The sequence below is a fragment of the Phascolarctos cinereus genome, unplaced genomic scaffold (assembly GCF_003287225.1).
Source record: "Phascolarctos cinereus isolate Bilbo 61053 unplaced genomic scaffold, phaCin_HiC Scaffold_5;HRSCAF=322, whole genome shotgun sequence".
NCBI classification, from domain to species: domain Eukaryota; kingdom Metazoa; phylum Chordata; class Mammalia; order Diprotodontia; family Phascolarctidae; genus Phascolarctos; species Phascolarctos cinereus.
In genome coordinates this window covers 287,064,586-287,083,627 of record NW_027555958.1, presented here as the reverse complement: position 1 = coordinate 287,083,627, position 19,042 = coordinate 287,064,586, and the positions used below count along the sequence as shown (strand labels likewise).

General features: G+C 38.6%; 1 protein-coding gene across 3 annotated transcripts in view; it reads left to right on the top strand.

The window, feature by feature from the left end:
* Positions 1-18,332, top strand: part of GRB2 (growth factor receptor bound protein 2) — a 103,413-nt gene extending 85,081 nt beyond the window's left edge. For all 3 annotated transcript variants that reach the window (XM_078155906.1, XM_021002474.2, XM_021002475.2), the window contains 4 exons: positions 680-777; positions 8,993-9,115; positions 11,247-11,415; positions 16,173-18,332. In XM_078155906.1, the coding sequence (XP_078012032.1) occupies positions 680-777; positions 8,993-9,115; positions 11,247-11,415; positions 16,173-16,358 (576 nt within the window). In that variant the 3' untranslated portion in view covers positions 16,359-18,332. The remainder of the gene's footprint in view (positions 1-679; positions 778-8,992; positions 9,116-11,246; positions 11,416-16,172) is intronic.
* The last annotated feature ends 710 nt before the right edge of the window (positions 18,333-19,042 follow it).

Below are 19,042 nucleotides of genomic sequence, written 5' to 3'. Positions count from 1 at the left end.
CCACAATAAATTCAAAATGGATACATGACCTGAAAATTAAGTATATCATTTTAAAAATCAGAATAGAATCAGATCATATGCCTTTCACAACTATGGGAAATGGGTAAATGCTCAAAAAAAGAATAGAAGCCATTATAAAAGAGGATTACAAAAGATTATAAGAAGCAATATCGTAGGGGTTATGAAAAGATAACAATTAGTCGAGTCATTCTGTGAAGCAGTTGAGAATTATGCTAAGAAAGTAGTAAAATGCTAAAATGTTCATATCCCTTGACCCAGAGATTTCATTGCTAGCTTATTCCCCAAGGAGGTCAGTGACAAAAAAGCCACATACACACCAAAATACAGCGTCATTTTTAGGATATATCTTGACAACCAGAGCTCCTTTTGAGGGGGAGAATAGGGGAGTGTCAGTGAAGTAATCACAGTGTGTTAGGTATAAACTTGTTATTGCTGTCTGCTCAGAAACTGTTGCTGCACTGCCATACTTGACTTGTTGGTTTTATACTTCAAAAGTCCAGGTTGGAACTCTGATTTTCTGGTTAACTGTAGAGTGACTGCTGACTCAACAGCTAGCACTTTCTGTGAAGGAAGCCAAATATCCATGTTGTCTCTGAAGCTACCAGTTTCAAAAGGGGAACATATGACTGATCTGGTGGTATGTCTCATTCTTTTTCAGGTGTTGAATGAAGAATGTGATCAAAATTGGTATAAGGCAGAACTCAATGGAAAAGATGGCTTCATTCCCAAGAACTATATAGAAATGAAACCACATCCGTAAGTTAAGTCCCACTAATTTCTAGTGTCAGATTGCCTTACTTTCACAAGAGTGGTTCCTCACATATAGTAGGTACTCAGATATTTAAGAAACTAGGATTATGGAAGATTCAGAGTTTCTGAGTTAAAGTTTGTACCAAATAGTTAAGTATTTACATAAATTGAAAGAATTTCTTCCACATTTGACTTTAAAAAAATTTCAACCGCCTCCTGGGTTCTTGTCACTTAACCAGACTAATAATCCCTTTCACTTTGAGAACTCTTCTTCTTGGGTTACTAAAAGATTCAAGTGGTGATAACAGATGCTCTCAAGAAGAGGAGCAGGAAGCTGGTAGCAGAGATAAAATGTTTTGCAACTATTTATCTGTTAAGTGAAAAAGTATTTATTTTGGTTTGGGGGGAGGGGAGGGAACAAAAGGAACAGTCAGTGAAGTTGAAAATGAGCCTTCCAAAATTGACCTACAACTTTTTGGAGGAATTGGGTCATTTGGAGACTTCCCAGAGACAGTAGAACCAGTTGAATAAATGTTTGCACTGGGCATTTGGGGATGGTGGTAGAAGGATTGGGTCAAGTAATGAATCTGCCTCCAGGGTTGGTCAGATATATACTAAATAGGTGATACATACAACCTTCTTCCTGTCATACCATCCTCAAAAGAAAACACAAGTTTAGTTTATTGTTTGATCAAAAATTCTTTGTCATTGTGGCTTTAGAACTTTTAGAAAAAAGGAACAGGTAAAAGAAGATGTGGTAGGTTATTACACTAGAAAACATTACATCAACTGAAGTGTGCATGGCTGTAGGGTCTGATTGTACTTGAGATTATTTCAAATTTGATAGATGTTTAAATTCATAACATTTAGAGAAGACAAGAAAGGCCATATCATTTCAGAAGTTGCAATTCATCATAGAATTCTCCTGTAAGTTTGGGGAGAATCATTTAATTCTAATCATTTTTTAAAATGTTGCATTTCTAAGAAATATGGAGGCAAATTCAAGTTTTTAACTATAAGGCGTCTAGTATGCATCATATGTCTGTCTCATCTGACGAGGTAACTGGGAAGTGTGAACCCACAATGTTCAGCTGCTTTTGAGCTCTGAAGAGTTAAAATTAAGGCCAGCTGGTAAAGCAGTGGATAGAGAGAGCACTAGGTCTCAGGTAATGAAGATTTGAGTTCATATCTGGCCTCAGACACATAACTAGCTTTGTGACAACCAGGGCAAGTCAATTAACTTCTGTCTGCCTCAGTTTCCTCATCTGTAAAATGGGGATAATAGCAGCACTTCCTTCCCAGAGTGGTGAGGATAACATGAGATAATAACTGTGAATTGCTTAGCCTACCACCCAAAATAAAGTAACTTTGAAAGTGCCTCAGTTTATGATGTTCTTTTAAAAAAAAGTTCTTGTACTTCAGTAGTATGGCATTTCATGTGTGTTTCACATTACAGGATAGTTTCTGTGACTAAAGAGTTTTATAAACACTGGATCATTGCTAATTTCTGAACTGTGATAGAATGTTATGTGCTGGGTTTTCTTTCCACTTTCTTTTAGAAAGGAAGGGGGATTTGATGGCAAGGCTTTTAGAGTTACAAGTTAAACAGTTAATTTAATTCAGCAACTGAATTAAGTGCCTTTTATGCCCAGGTTATTTTGCTAGGCAGGCAACAGTCCCTTTCTTTAGGGAATACACATTCTAGGGGGTGGAGGGTACCAAATGCACATGGAAAAGTATAATGTAAGTTAGAAAATGAATGATGGGAAGCAAGAGAGATGTCCATACCAAGCCCTCTTAGAGTATTTGAGAACACAGTCACAAAATAGAAGCCAGCTCTCTCATTTTGCAGATGAGGAAACTAAGGCCTAGAGAGGTGAAGTGACGTACTTGCCGATCACTTTGGGAAGAAAGGGATCCCAGGAAGCAGATTGAGTACTGTGAAAGTGGAATTGAGAAGGGAGTTACAGATGCCTGGAAGTAGGAAATGCAGTGTAGTTCATGGAGCAGCTACTAGTGTAGTTTGGTTACAACACAGAATTTGTGAAAAAGATTAAAGTGAAATAAGACTAGAAAGGGTAGGTTGGAAGGAGATTGTGAAGTCCTTTAAATGCCAAGCTAAGGAGTTTGTATTTTAGCCTAGAAGTGTTAGGAATCCACTGAAGATTTTTGGGCAAGGCAGGCATATTTTGCCTGGACAGCCCTGTGCCCAGAGAAGGTGGTTTTTCACCCATGTTGTAAAGGATAGACTAGAAAGGGAGAGACTGTAAGTAGAGAGGCCAAGGAAGAGACAGGTCTGAATGATTGTAGTTGCTATGTGATTGAAAAGAAGGGGATAGATACTAAATGTGTTAGGGAGATAGAATTGACAAAATTTAGCAACTAATTGGGTGTAGGGAGTAAGGAGAGGAGGAGTCAAAGATGACTCCAAGGTTTGTTCCTGGGTGACTAGAAGGGATATAGACTGTCAACAGAAAGAGGAAAGTTTCAAGGAGTGAGTTCAAAAGAGGAATATATTATTTTAGGGTACTTGGAAAGTAATTTTGGTTTTGACATGTTGATTTTGAGATGCCTATGGGACATCCAGGTGGAGATTTTATCAGTCAGTTAGTAATTATAAAGTGTAATTTAGGGGATAGATTTAGGAGTAATCTACTTAGAGAAGCTAATTGAACTCTTACATAGATGATAAAAAGAGAGTCGAAGACAGAGCCTTGGGTACACCTCTACTAGTGGGCAAGAAGATCAATGACAAGTCAGTCAAGCAGTCTCAGGGAGGAAATAGTCAGGGAGGAGAGATCATACCCATGCTTCTTGGGAGCACCACTCTGAACCTCAGAGCTTACAGGGATCTTAATGACCAACTCATCCAACTCCATTTCACAGATAAAAAAATGAGGCCCAGAGAGGTTAAATGACTTGCTCAAGGTCAGTCAGGTACTAAAGGGTAACTAGGTGGTGCAGTGAATAGAGTATCAGGCCTGGAGTCAGGAAGACTCTTCTTTGGAAGTTCAAATACAGCCTCAAGACACTTAACTAGCTGTGTGACTCTGGGTATGTCACTTTAACCCTATTTGCCTCAGCCCCTCATTTGTAAAATGAGCTGGAGAAGGAAATGGCAGACCACTCCAGTTGCCAAGAAAACCCCAAATGGGCTCACAAAGAGTCGGACATGACTGAAAAATAACTCAACAACAAAAGTGGATTGACAGCTACCCTAAGAGCCAGGGAGACCCAAGTTCAAGCCTGATACATACTGGCTGTGTGAGTCATAGGCAAGTAATTTAACCTCTCAGTGCTCTCAGTAGTAACTCTTTGAAACTGTAAAGTTATAGAGAAGGTCTCATCTGCATTGGTAGAGGGAGTCTACTTACTTAGGAGATCCCAGTAACAGTGAAATCACAGGTACAGTTCCTGTCCCCTTTAGAATTTGTTCATGGAAATGTGTAATTGTAGCCAGAAAAAAATTGCATTCATGCCTCTTGGCCATCATCTTTTGTCATCCTTAACTGGAAACGTAGGGAAGTAAAGTATTCTCTGGTATAGCTGCAATCAAAACTAAATTGTTATCAGTTGATTAGTAAACATTTATTAAGCACTTGTGTGCCAGGTATGTGCCAAGTGACAAGAATACAAAAAGGGGCAAAAGACAGTCTTTGCCTTCAAGGAGCTTACGATCTAATGGGGGAGACAACAAGCAAAACAAATATATACAAAGCAAGCTATATACAGGAAAAATAGGAAATAATTAAAAGGGAAGACACTAGAATTAAGAGGGATTGAGAAAGGCATCCTGTAAAAGATGAGATTTTAGTTGGGACTTAAAGGAAGTCAGGAGGGTCGGTAGTCAGAGTGGAGGAGGAAATGCATTCCAGGCATGGGGGACAGCCAGAGAAAATACCCAAAGCCTCTTAAGAGATGGAGAGTCTTGTTTATGGAATAGCCAGGATGCCAGTGTCACTGGCTCAAAGAGTACATGTGGGGAGTAAGGTATATGAAGACTGGAAAGGTAGGAGTGGCTATTGTCATGAAGAGTTTTGAATGCTAAGCAAAGCATTTTGTATTGGATCCTGGAGATATTATTGGACCTCAGCTTTAGAAAAGTCACTTTGTTAATTGAATTGAAGATGAATTGGAGTAGGGGAGAGATTTAAGGCAGGCAGACCCACCATCAGGTTATTTCAGTAGTCCCGGTGTGAGGTGAGGAGGGCTTGCTATAGAGTGGTGTCGGTGTCAAAGGAGACAAGGAGGCATATTTGAGAGAAGTTGCAAAGGTGAAATTGACAGGCCTTGGCAACAGATTGCCTATGGGAGGTGAGAGGTAGTGAGGAATACAGGATGACTCCCAGATTGTGAGCCTGAGAGACTAGAAGGGTGGTGTTTCCCTCCGCCATAGGGAAGGTTAAAAGGGGAAGACATTTTAGGGGGAAAAACAATAAGTTCTGTTTTGGACATCTTTAGCTTAAGATGTCTGCTGGATATCCAGTTCAAGATACCTGAAAGGCAGTTGGGGATTTGAGATTGGAGGTCAGCAGAGAGTTTGGGGAAGGATAGGTAGATTTGAGAGTCATCAGCATAAAGATGGTAATTAAATCCATGGAACTTAGTGAGATAACCAAGTAAAGTCACATATAGGGAGAAGAGAAGAGGTCCCAGGACAAACCCTGAGAGACATCTAGGATTAGAGGGTATGCTCTGAATAAGGATCCAGCAAAAGGGACTGAGTGAGAGCAGTCACATGTTTGGGAGGAAAACCAAGAGAGAAAAAAATATCAAGGGGAGAGGATAATCAAAAATATCAGAGGCGTCAAAGAGCTCAAGGATAATGAGGATAGAGATTGGCATTTGGCCATTGGATTTGGCAACTAAGAAGTCTTTGGTAATTTTGAAGAGAGCGGTTTTGGTGGAATGTTAAGGCTGGAAGCCAAATTGTAAGGGAGGGCTAAGAAGAGAGTTAGAAGAGAGAAAGTGGTGGCACCTATCGTAGATGACCTTTTTCTAGGATTTTAGCTACAAAGGGAGAAGAGATGTAGGATGATATTGGGGCTGGAAGGATCAAGTGAGGGTTTTTTCTGAATAGGAGAGACATGGGCTTGTTTGTATATAGTAGAGAATGAGCCAGTAGAGAGGGAGAAATTGAAAATAAGTAATAGAGTGGGGATGACAGTCTTTTGGAGGAGATGTGATGGAATGGGATTCCTTGAACAGGTAGAGAGCTTACCCTTGATAAGAAGTAAGGTAAATTCTTCATGTGAAACAGGAGTGGAGGAGAAGATAATGGCAAAAGGCACCTGAGTGATAGGAGAAGAGAAAGAGGGGAGAAAAGGGAGCTCACAGCAAATAGCCTTAATGTTTTCTGTAAAATGTGAGGTGAAGATCTCAGTTGAGAGGTTGAGGGGGAGGAAGCCATAGGAGACTTGAGCAGGCACTGAAAAGGTTTGGAAGAGTCACTGTGTAGAGTGGAAGAGTGAATTGACAAGACAGGGGTCATAGGATTGCCTAGCAGCAATTAGGGCCCAGCTGAGGTTATGTGACAAATTTGTAATGGATCCGGTCAGAAATGTTGCATGATTTTCTCCACCTTCATTCAGCGGCATGTGTGTAGGAGAGAAGATGGCAAATAGTGGAAGTGATCCAATGCTAAGGCTTCACAGGGTGTAATAATCGGAATGATAAAGGGGCTAGTGATTCAAGAGATGAGCATAGTCTGGAATTTAATTAGCTTCACCAACGGGTCAAAATGGAGAAAAGAGGAAAGAGTGGCTAGTGCAGGGGGGATGGCCTTAGAAAGTAATAAGGGATCAAGGGATTGGAGGTCATGGTGTGAATTTAAGGAAAGATTGAGAGGTGAAAAACCAATAGGTTATGGTCAGATAGAGGGATTTCAGGAACTTGTGGAGGTGGTTCATTTGTGGATGATGGCAAGATCAGTGGTATGACCATTTTTGTATATGGGGGTGGTGTGGAAGAGTAGATAATGGGAAACAAGTAGGTAGAAGAACTGAGTGGTTAGGGAGTTTGAAGTAGTTTTCCAAGGTAGGTCTGCTGTGGCCTCCTGGGTAGTTAAAATCATTATGAAGAAGGGAACAGGAAGGAAAAAAAAAAGATTGGGGTGGGTAAAGGGAAAAGGGGAGAGGTTTCTGTGATAGAAATCACATTTTCTGAGCTAACTTCCATATTTTGAATCCAGTTCCTTTGAAATGTTATTTCCTTTATATGGTAGGTTTTCATTGAGGAACTGAGGCAAACAGGGTTAAGTAACTTGCCCAGGGTCACACAGCTAGTAAGTGTCTGAGGCCAGATTTGAACTCAGAAGGATGAGTTTTCTTATTCCAGGGCCAGCACTGTATCTACTGAGCCACCTAACCGCTACTGGGCCACCTCCAGGCATCCTGATCTGTATCTGGCCACTGTACCCTGATGGCTCTGGAGAAGAAAGTGAGGCTGGTGACTTTGCACAGCCCTCCCCTCATTCAAATCCAATTCAATTGCAGGTCATGCCATCATCTCCCTAATGTCATGGTCCTCTTTGAGAACCAAGGACAACCTCCCCCACCTACCCTAACCCCCCACCCCCCCCAGTTTTCAGTATAGGACTTATACTTGAGTTGTATATAGATATAGAAGGGAGCTAACCTTGTGTAGTAGTACAAAACCCAGAAATATGCTTTTACTGATGAAGATTTGTCCATGTTCTCTCTGCAGAAGTAGATTTCTCCTGCAAGTTAAGTAGTCTGTTATTTTATTTTGAAAAAGAGATATCTTCCTATAAAATTAAGAAGTACTCTAGCTGTTAACATAGCATTGTTGGTTGATGTGGATTTTCTGGAATGTGTAACATTTCTTAAATTTATAATTTAATTATGGTTATGCATTATGAAACAAGCAGATCCAACAAAGAATTTGTGTAGGTAGATAGATATAGAAAGGTAGCTAGAACATTTATTAAGTATCATGCACTGTGCTAAGCTTGAGTATACAAATACAAGTAAGCAAGATAGTTCTTTCGCTCAAGGAGCTTACATTGTAATAAGGAAAGACAACACAAGTAGGAGAATGTCATAATTTGGTATTGAGTGCAAGAGACCAGAGTTAGCTGGTGATATGATCATAGATGTAGAGTTGTAACTGACCTTAAAGATTATCAACTCAAATGCCTTCATTTTATACATGAAGGAACTGAGCCACAGAGAAGTTAAGTGGTAGAGCCAGGAATAAAATCTAGATTATCTGACTCCAGGCCCAGCACTCTTTCTAACTACATGGCACGGTGTCTGAAAATGTTAGGTTTTTAAGTGGTTTATTTGGGGGGGGATGGGGAAGTCAAGTCCCTCACCTCTAACCCCCCTCTTCCCATCCCCCCCCAAAAAAAACACAACTTCCTAGCAGTTAATTGATGGGTCTACTTAATGATTAATCCAGCTTTGTGTTTTGCCTAGAGTAGCTGGGCTATATAAGAAGACAGCTTCGCTTCCTCCTATACTCAGGCTCGGTAGTGTATTATGATAAAAGAAGGGGGTATAGGTTTTTCCTAAAGGAAAAACACAAACTGTCAGCTAAGTAATTACTCGGGTAGATTCTCTTGTTTCTACTACTGGCTTAGTAAGGCTATTCTTCATTCTTCTGGCAAGAATGGCATTACATTTTGGCATTACATTTTAGCATGCCTGTTGCTAAAAGACTGGAGCTTTTGCCATTGGGGCTGTTTCCATGGTAGAAAAGTTTTACTTCTGGCCACCCACTCTCACCCCCACCTCATTCTATTTTTCTTGGTAGTAAGGTAATATGAATAGCAAATAACTACATAAAGTAGGCCTCTTTTCCCTTATTTGATTCATTCTGTAGATATTTCAAGTTTATGTAATTGGGGGCTTCCCCAAGGTATTTGACCTATCTGGCAGATTTTTAAGTGTCTACCCATATAGAAACAATTTAACACTGTAATGGACTGCTCTGTAATGAGTCACTTTCATAGCTTGGGGAGGGGGTGGGGAAGAGCTCAAGGTTTCATTATCTAAGGGGATTTCACTTACAGAACCCTCAATAGTAGTGAGTAAACCTAGTTGTTGAGCATATTGATACTGAAGGGTGGATGTTTGCTTCCTTTGCCCCTAGTCTAGAAAGGAGAGTCATCTTTTTGCTAACACTTTAAGAGCCTAAATGTCTTACTTTTTTTTTCATGTGGGGGAGCAGACTTTGACTGGGTTACTTTGTTCTGTAGGTGGTTTTTTGGCAAAATCCCCAGAGCAAAGGCAGAAGAAATGCTTGGCAAACAGCGACATGATGGTGCCTTTCTTATCCGGGAGAGTGAGAGTGCACCAGGGGACTTCTCCCTCTCTGTCAAGTGAGTCTTTCTCTAATTACTTTCCTTCTTGCCCACCTCCAAACTAACCTTAATTGTGATGCTAACAGAGGCCAGGTTTTTTATTCTACAACCTGGCAAGTTCAGAACCTCAGCTGTTTTGGAATCATGAAGAGCAAAAATCTGATGACAAAAAAGGAAAATGGCAAATGTTGGAAGAGCTGTGGGAAAATAAGCACATTTGTGCACTGTTGGAGGAGCTATGAATTAGGAGAGCTATTTTGGAAATCATTTTGGAACTGTGCACAAAAAGTGACCAAATGTGAATGCCCTTTGAACTCCCTGATGCCGCTACTAGGCCTGTTCCCCAAGGAAATCAAAGAAAGAGAAAAATTACCTATAGGGACAAAAATACTTATAGCAGCTCTTTTTGTAGTGGCACAGAAGTAGAAACTAAGGAAATACCTGTCTGTTAAGGAATGGCTGAAATTATGATATATGAATATAATAGAATACTATTGTGCTGGTGGAGGGTGGGGGGAGTATGGCTTCAGAAAAACCTAAGAAGACATATATAAACTGTTACATTTGAAGTGAGCAGAACCAGAAAACAATTTATGTAACAACAACATTGGAAAACAGACAGCTTTGAAAGACTTTAGAACTTTGATCAATATAGACCAACCATGATTCCAGGGGACCAATGATGAAGAATGTTAACAGCTTCCTAGCAGAGAGATGACTCAGGATACAAAATGAGACATATTTTTTAGTCAAGGCCAGATGAATTTGTTTTGCTTGACTATATTTGTTATAAGGTTTTGTTTTTCTTAGGGGGTTTTCTCCCCAACCTGGGGAAGAAGTGGGAGGGGGAGCAAATAATTTTTTTGTTAATTGATAAAAGAGGAAAAGAATTAAAAGCTGAGCTAGTAGAATTCTGGGTGATTCAAAAATCTCAATTTCCTCCTCTCTAAAATGGAGGACGAGAAGCAGAAGGGAGAGGGTGGGCTGAATGATGTCTGATGTCACTAATTGCATTTAAGATTCCAATTACTTGTATGGTCTTCAGTGTATCATCTTTAGTCTCACTATGAGCGTATATTCCTGCCTATTTGGTGGCAGTTTTTGTTGAAGGTGTAGAAAAGGGACTGAATGAACTCATTCTTTCCTTGTTCTCCATGTATTCTTTTGGTGGCCAGGTTAATTGATGTATAAAACAAAATTTTTTTTATATGCTCTGATAGTTCTTTTGGCAACTCAGTGCTGCCACCTGATGGGTCATTTTTATGGAAAACTGAGGGAAAAGTAGCTATGGAGATAATATTAAAGGGAAAGATATTTATATCCTTTTGGCTTTTATTAGGAGGCAGCACCTTCGTAATTGGGGGTGTTCTGCCTTTGCCAACTGAATCTAAACTGTATATCAAGGGATATGTGCGACTAATTTTGAATTATAGTGGGACTTAATTTCTATGGTACCTGAATCTACTTTTTCTTTCCATTTTCCCTAGAGTTCATTTGATCTCAGTGGAAAGGAGAATTAGAAACCACTAGAAATGAGCTGTAAATTATGTAGAGTATTAGCCATTCTAAAGCACTGCAATTACTCTGCTTTTCATTTAACTCATATTTGTTCATCACTAAATGAAGTTCTATTTGATTTGATAAGAGATTGGTATTTCCCCCATTTGCCTAGTAGATTTGAAATCTATATTCTTATTCTTTGTCTGATACCTTTGTTGTAATGTCATGGCTACTTATAGCAGCACTATGACACTGTAGACAAATGTGTTCACTACAGTGGTAACAGGATTACTAGTTTCCTTGTATTTGACAAGAATTCTTTATGTATGTCTATACCTAAGAGATATGCTAATCAGGAGGGACTGGAGACCTCTGGTTATAGATCTGATCCATGTATGTTAACCATTAACGTTAATTGGCAACTAATACAGTTGAATGCCTGTGTTCTTCCTAACACAGGCATCTTATTGTTCCGTCCCCTGTTCTTTGAGCCACAGTATAAGTATGTGATACCTTAATCTGGGAGAAAGGTTGGCAGATTATTGGCTTTCTTTCCTATTAAACTGTCTTTTGTAGTAAGAGATGTTCTAAGCAAACTTGGAGAAGGAATTCTTTGACTACCTAATATATATCCTCTGGTCTTCCCCAGGTTTGGAAATGATGTGCAGCATTTCAAGGTGCTCCGAGATGGGGCTGGAAAGTATTTCCTTTGGGTGGTAAAGTTCAATTCTTTAAATGAGCTGGTAGATTATCACAGATCCACCTCGGTTTCCAGAAACCAGCAGATATTCTTGCGGGACATAGAACAGGTGCCACAGGTAAGTACATAAGAAGAAAAGTATCAGTACTATTTAATACACCAAGACTTGCTTCTCAGCAAATTAGCATAGGAGAAAAAGTCTTTTTGGTGTTGGCTCAACATTCATCTTTATTATTCTTGTGCTACTTTGAAAATGTGTGTGAAATAAAACAAAAATTTAGCATTTTTAAAAATTGTAAATTAGGCATGTCACTGGAAAATTTTCCTTTTCTTTTCATATGCTTCCTCCATGGAAACCTGTCTTTGCATTTTATCTTAAAAATAATAGTGTGTCTTAAAAATAATAGTGTACAGCCAAAACAGTACTTAGAGGAAAATGTGTATCTCTAAACACATCAATAAAAGAGTAAAAGAGCAGGTCAATGCATTGGGCAATGCATTGGGTATGCAACTGAAAAAAAACTAGAAAAAAACAAATTTAAAGCCAACAATTAAACACCAGAATTAAAATCCTGAAAACCAAATGAGAGATTAGCAAAATCAAAAGTTAAAAAAATTTTTTTAATAAAACTAGGAGCTGTTTTTTAAATTAATAAAATAAATTAAACCATTGTCTAAGTTAATTTAAAAAGAAAGAAAGAAAGAAAACCAAGTTACTAGTGTCTAAAATGAAAAAGATGAAATCACAGAGAACAAAAAATTGATTACTTAAATTAACTCTATCTCCAGGGAGGAGGGTGGGGTGAAATTAAACTCTCTAAGAAAAAAACCCCAGGACCAGATAGATTTACAAGTGAATTCTACCAAACATTTAAAGAACAATTAATTCCAAAACTACATAATAAATGAAAAAATTGGTAAAGGAGTCCCACCATATTGCTTCTATGACACAAATATGATCTTGATACCTAAACCAGGGAAAGTCGACCTAGAGAAATAAAACTATAGACAATTTTCCCTAATGAATATTGATGCAAAAAATTCTAAATAAGGGGCAGCTAGGTGGCACAGTGAATAGAGCTCCAGCCTTGGAGTCAGGAGGATCTGAGTTCAAATCCAGCCTCAGACCCTTGACACTTACTAGCTGTGTGACCCTGGGCAAGTCACTTAACCCTGATTGCCTCACCAAAAAGCAAAAAATAATAATAATAATTCTAAATAAAATACTAACAAAGAGATTAAAACAATATAAAAAAGTATACATTATGACCAGACTGGATCTATACCAGGAATGTGGGCTGTTTTGATATGTGGAAACTATAAGTATAATTGACAGTATTAATAACAACGACAAAAAAACACAACAAAAATCATATTATTATTTCAATTGCTGCAAAAAAAGCTTTTGACAAAATACAACACCCATTCCTCTTAATCACGCTAGAAAGCACAGGAATAAATGGAATTTTCCTTTAAATGATAGTCCTATCTAAAACCAGGATCAAGAAGTATCTATAGTAGGGATAAGCTAGAAGCCTTTCCAGTAAGATCAAGGCTGAAGCAAGGATGTCCGTTATCTCTAATACTATTGGGTATCATACTAGAAATGCTAGCTGTAGCAATAATGCCAGAAAAACAAATTGAAGGAATAAGCATAGGCAAAGAACAAACAAAACTGTTGCTTTTTTGCAGATGATATGATGGTTTAGAGAACCCTCTTTTAAAAAAAAACTAATCAAAACAATGAAAAACTCCAGCAAAGTGGCAGGATATAAAATAAAGCCATACAAATCATCAGTTTTTCTGTATATTACCAATAAAATCTTTCAAAAAGAAGTAGAAAGAGAAGTTCCATTTAAAATAACATTAGATTGTATAAAATACTTCGGAGTCTGCCTGCCAAGATACACATAGGAATATTAATATATACATATAAATACATGTGTGTGTATACATACGCACAAATACAAAACACTCTTTCCACAAATAAAAACAATTCTAAATACCTGGAAAAATAGTAATTGCTCATGGGTAGGTTGAACATCAACATAATAAAAATGGCAATACTACCTAAATTAATTTACTTATGCAGTACCATTCCAACTAGATAACCAAAGAATTACTTTATTGAGTTAGAAAATATGACAACAGAATTCATCTGGAGTTACAAGACACCAAAATTATCAAGGGAATCAGTGAAAAATATATGAAGGATGGAGGCCAAGCAATTCTAGATCTCGAAGTGTACTACAAAGCTGTAATTATCAGAATAGTTTGGTACTGAATAAGAAATAGAGTGGTTGGTCAGAGCAGATAAGATACATAATAAACAGTTGTAAATGGTGTTTAATAAACCCAAAGATCCTAGCCCTTGAGGTAAGAACTCAGTATTTGACAAAAATTGAGAAAGCTGGAAAGTAGTCTAGCAGAAACTAGACTACTAACTACTAACTAATATCTCACACCATAAACCAAGGTAAACTCAGAATGGGCTCATGATTTAGACATAAAAGGTGATCTCATAAGCAAATTAGTGGATCATGGAAGAAATTACCTATCAGATTTATGGATAGAGGAAGAGTTGGTGACTAAACAAGATAGAGGTTCCCAAGAGGTAAAATGGCGAATTTTGATTACATAAAATTGAAAAGTTTTGGCATAAATAAACAGCAGTGCAGCTAAACTGAGAAGAAAAATGTGAGACTGGGAGGAGGGGGAGAACCTGTGCAGCAAGTTTCTCTGGCAGAGGTCTCATTTTTAAAATATATAAGGAACTGAACCAAATTTATAAGAATAAGAGCCATTCCCCAACTCATCAAAGGTTATGAATGAGTAGTTTTCAGAGGACAAAATCAAAGCTATTGATAATCATATTTTTTGAAATGTTCTAAATCTTTAATAATTAGGGAAATGAGAATTAAAACAACTTTGTGGTGCCACCTTATACTCATCAGATTAGCTAAGATCACAGAAAAGAAAAATGACAAATGCTAGAAGGGCTGTGGGAAAACAGATACAATAATGCACTGTTGGTGGGGCTGTGAACTAGTCCAAACTATTCTAGAGAACAATTTGAAACTATGCCCGAAGGAACTGTGCTATAAAACTGTGCATGCCCTTTGGACCAGCAATGCCATGACTAGGTTTATATCACAAGAAGATAAAAGAAAGAGGAAAAGGACTTATATGTACAAAAAGTAATTACAGTAGTTCTTTTTGTGGTGGCAAAGAATTGGGAACTGATGAGGTGCTCATCAGTTAGGAAATGGTGGAATAAGCTATATTGTGCTATAAGAAATGATGAGCAGGTTGGTTTCAGAAAAACTTAGGAAGACTTAAATGAACTGATATAAAGTGAAATGAGCAGAACCAGGGGAACAGTGTACATTGTAACAGCAATATTATAATGACAATCCTCTGTGAAAGATTGAGTAACTTTGGGGGGCAGCTAGGTGGCACAGTGGATAGAGCACCAGCCCTGAAGTCAGGAGGACGTGAGCTCAAATCTGGCCTCAGACCAAACACTTGACACTTACTAGCTGTGTGACCCTGGGCAAGTCACTTAACCCCAATTGCCTGAAAACAAAAACAAAAAAAGATTGAGTAACTGATCAATATGATGATCCATCTCTGTTCCAAAGGATTCATAATGAAATTTGCTATCCACCTCCAAAGAGAACTGATGGATTCAGAGTATAGACTAAAGCATATTCTTTTCTCTTTCTCTCTTTTTCTTGCTTTTTTTTTTTAAACCATGGCTAATGCAGAAGTTTGTTTTGTATGATTGTAGGTATTTGTGATGGGTCTTGTTTTTTTCACTTTCAATAGGGGGAGGGAGAGAGGAAGGCAGAGAATTTGGAACTGAAGATAAAATTTTTTTAAAAAGAATATTGGTATAGGTGCTAGCCTCAGAGTCAGGAGGACGCTGCTTCATGTTCTACTTATGACACATTCTGGAATTGTCAGCCTGAGCAAGTCACTGAATCTCTGAGTGACCTATCACCTCTCTTTGAGTCTAAGTTGCAGAGCAGTTGCTGATCTTCCTTGATAGAGAGTTCCCTCCACCAGTGGAATCACAGGTCTGGTCTTTTCCTTCCTCCTACGTCAAAAAAGAATAAAGCGAGTAAAGTAAAGTTTTCTGTGTGCTGCTACCAAACGTCCCCCTGCTGCAAGCACAGAAGAAAAGAGCTTTTGAGGGATAAGAGGGAAGGGACAGTAGCTTCCTTCAGTCCCCTAATCTAACTCTTCATTCTTGCTCAGACTTAGTACTGTAGTAATGGTATATTGAACCTTCTTAATGGTATATTGTTCCACTTAACACTATTACCCACCTTTCTGTCAGTAAAAGTAAAACATCTTCAAAACCTTTGGTTTAAGCAATGTCTCAACTGCTGTTTTCCATCCTTTTTGCGAAGACTAGGTTTTGCTGTTCTCAGCAAATAGGTATATTCCACCTCATGTTATTCATTGATTCTGTAAAAAGATGGCATTAAGTGAAACAGTTGTGGGATACAGGAATGAATTTGAATTTGCCTCTTAGACAGTCATTTGGACGTTGTTAAATCAGGAATTTTGCTGAATATACAGTGGGGTTTGGTTAGAATGTTATTATCATGAAATTATGTTAGGACAACATTATGTAGGATGTAACTAGCCTGAGATGATGTTGTGATCTGTTATCAATAGAGCATTTATCTGAACTGTTTATCTCAAATGATGTAATAGGCTGCATCTAGCCATTTACACACTGTAGACTATTTTTTTTCCCTATGGCACATATTTGAAAGATTATAAACCAAGACTATTTGTCACATACATTTTAGATTTCTCAACAGTGTAGCAAGTGAACAACCTAATTCTTTATTTCCTTTTCAGCAACCAACATATGTCCAGGCCCTCTTTGACTTTGACCCCCAAGAAGATGGAGAGCTGGGCTTCCGTCGGGGAGATTTCATACAGGTCCTTGATAACTCAGACCCCAACTGGTGGAAAGGAGCCTGCCATGGGCAGACCGGCATGTTTCCACGTAACTACGTCACCCCAGTGAACCGGAACATCTAAGAATCAATAAGAAATTATTTAAGGAAACATGAAATTTTTTAAACATACACACATACAAAAGTAAAATCCACATGCTGCATCTAACAGCAGCCAGTGAGGGAGCTCTGAGCATCTGGCCATAACACCTAAGTCACCATAGGGTGACCCTCTCTCACTCTGGATGGAACTTTGGTGAGGGAGGGGCGGGAAAGGGAGTTGGATATAAAATGCCAAAACTTACCTTTAAATTAAGAAAAGATCATTTTTATTACAGATTTTCGCAGGTGTTCCTGTTTCCCCTCCTTTATCCCCTTTTCCCCCATTCTTTCTCTTCTGTCCATCAGTGCATGACATTAAATGACACACCTAATCTTAACTGATGCAGATAATAAAAGATAAGAAACCATGTGGACTGGTATTTTCTCTATGCAGAATGTCTGTTTTAGGTAGAATGTGCAACTGAAAAGAGAGGACTCCTGACATGTTCAGAATTCAGATCTTTTTGCTCTGAGAAAGTATTTGTGGGTTTGGGTAAACCTTGTATTTGTCATTTTGGGAGCAAAGTAGAGTGAATAGATATTTTGCCAGTACGTGGGCCATCTTGCAAAATTCTACATAGCAGAAGCTTGGGTTTTTGTTTTTGTTTTTTTCCACCATGTTCTCTTCTAAGTGGTGTGTTGTTGAACATTTTTATAGTGCCTTTTCCATTGTTTTCAGGGTTTTTTTTGGTTGTAATTTTTAAGTTAAAGACAGTCCAGAGCTTTTCAGCCAATTTTTCTCTTTATATGTATAATTTTATATTTGTCAGGGAGGGAAACCGGGAGTCAAACAGGGAGAAGTTCTAAGTTCTTATTTGTCTCTTTGAAGCCAGAAGTCTTTAAGGATTAAGCTTTAATATTGGTGAGCAAGTACATAATTTCCAGAGGTAATGCATGCAGGACCCATAGATGCTGCCAACAGCAGTGCAGTATGGTAGACACCCCATGGAAGCAGGGAAGAGGTGTAGCCCTTCCTGTATTTAATTCAGTCTGGTAAAAAGAAAGTTGAAGGTCTCAGGTGATCTCTGGTTCCCTCTTGACTGGTGGGAGACAGTAATTCTCACATGTACCTCCCTATGGCCAGAAAATGTCCAACTACAAGAAAACCAAAAGAGAAATTTAAACTATTGTTCTTGAATCTTAAAACATAATCCTGTATTCCTACACTGGTGTAGGAATGTAACTATTTATATTGTCTTGCTCTTAAAAATAGGGATATCTTCTTGGAACTTTGACGTGTGTGTGTGTGTGTGTGTGTGTGTGTGTGTGCGTGTGTGTGTGTGTGTGTCCTGACCTGCTTAATTGAGCATTCAAGAAGCAAGGGACTAGTATCTTCACTTCCTACTTAACAGCGGGCTGTTTATGGCTAGTCCGTCCTGTCCCACCCGACTGCCCCTATAAAACTTCTGAAGCAGAAAGAGTATTTGAGGGAAATGATTTTTAACTGAAGGGAGACTAGTTTAACAGCAATGCCCTTAGTGCTAAGCTTTGGTTACTTTATTGTTTTTCCAGCGACTGTATTATTTTTATGCCCCATCCCCTTAAAATAAACAAATGGAACCCCCTTCATTTTTTCCCTTGAGTGTCTTTTTGGTTTTTCTGAAACTTTCTTTGGGCACTTGTAGAGATGGATGCTGCCTTTGACATTCTGATTCACCAAGAGGTAAGCAACTCTCCAAGCTGAGCATTCCTTGTGTTCCTCTTCTTGCTATTTGGTTCTACTTCTTCTTCCATCAGTAATGATAAAAGGAAACTATGGCATTCGACACCTGGACCATTTGATTGTTTATTTTGGAATTGGTGTATATCACGAAGCCTTGCTGAACTGTTTTGTGTATATGAAAAAAAAAAATCAGTGTTTAAATAAAAAGACCTATGTACTTAATCCTTTAACTCTGCAACAGCATTTGGTAGATAGTAATTAACTGTGAATAATAAACATACAATGTATTCTTCACTCTGCATCTGTATTTATTTTTTCTACTTAGCTTTTTTTTTTCATTTGGGCAGTTGGGGTTAAGTGACTTGCCCAGGGTCACACAGCTAGTAAGTGTCAAGTGTTTGGTCTGAGGCTGGATTTGAACTCAGGTCCTCCTGACTTCAGGGCCAGTACTCCATCCACTGCGCCTCCTAGCTGCCCCTCTGCTTAGCTTTAAATGCAACTTAGGTACCATGTTTTGGAAGTCAGAACTCCTGTGTTTTTCCAGCTTGTTTTCTGACTTGATGTGTGATCTTTAGAAAGTCATTTGTTTGTGGGTGTCTGACCCTGGAAGAGCTCAGCTAGGATAGAAGGATGGAAGAATGGAAACTCCTTGAGAACAAAATTAGTATCTTACTCACTTTTCTGTGCTTCTGAGCAGTCTGTATGAGTTGAAAAGCAAGACGGTCTTTGTAGATAAAGCAGCTTCAAGATGGTAGAGCATAAGTTTCTTGAAGCACATTTGAATCAGTAGGTTGCTTTGAGAATAAGAACAGGTTGATGTTGACAGCATAGGCTGAGGTCCTGTAGACCCCTATTCCTCAATTATGACTTACAAGGACTGGAGTTTTGGCCAGTTCAGCTCCTACCAGAACAGGAAGCTCTTCTGTAATGTCCCTAACCAGTCAGCCTGAAGGACTCCGGGGAACAGGAATTATACCCTCTCCTATGGCTGCTGCTCCCACTTT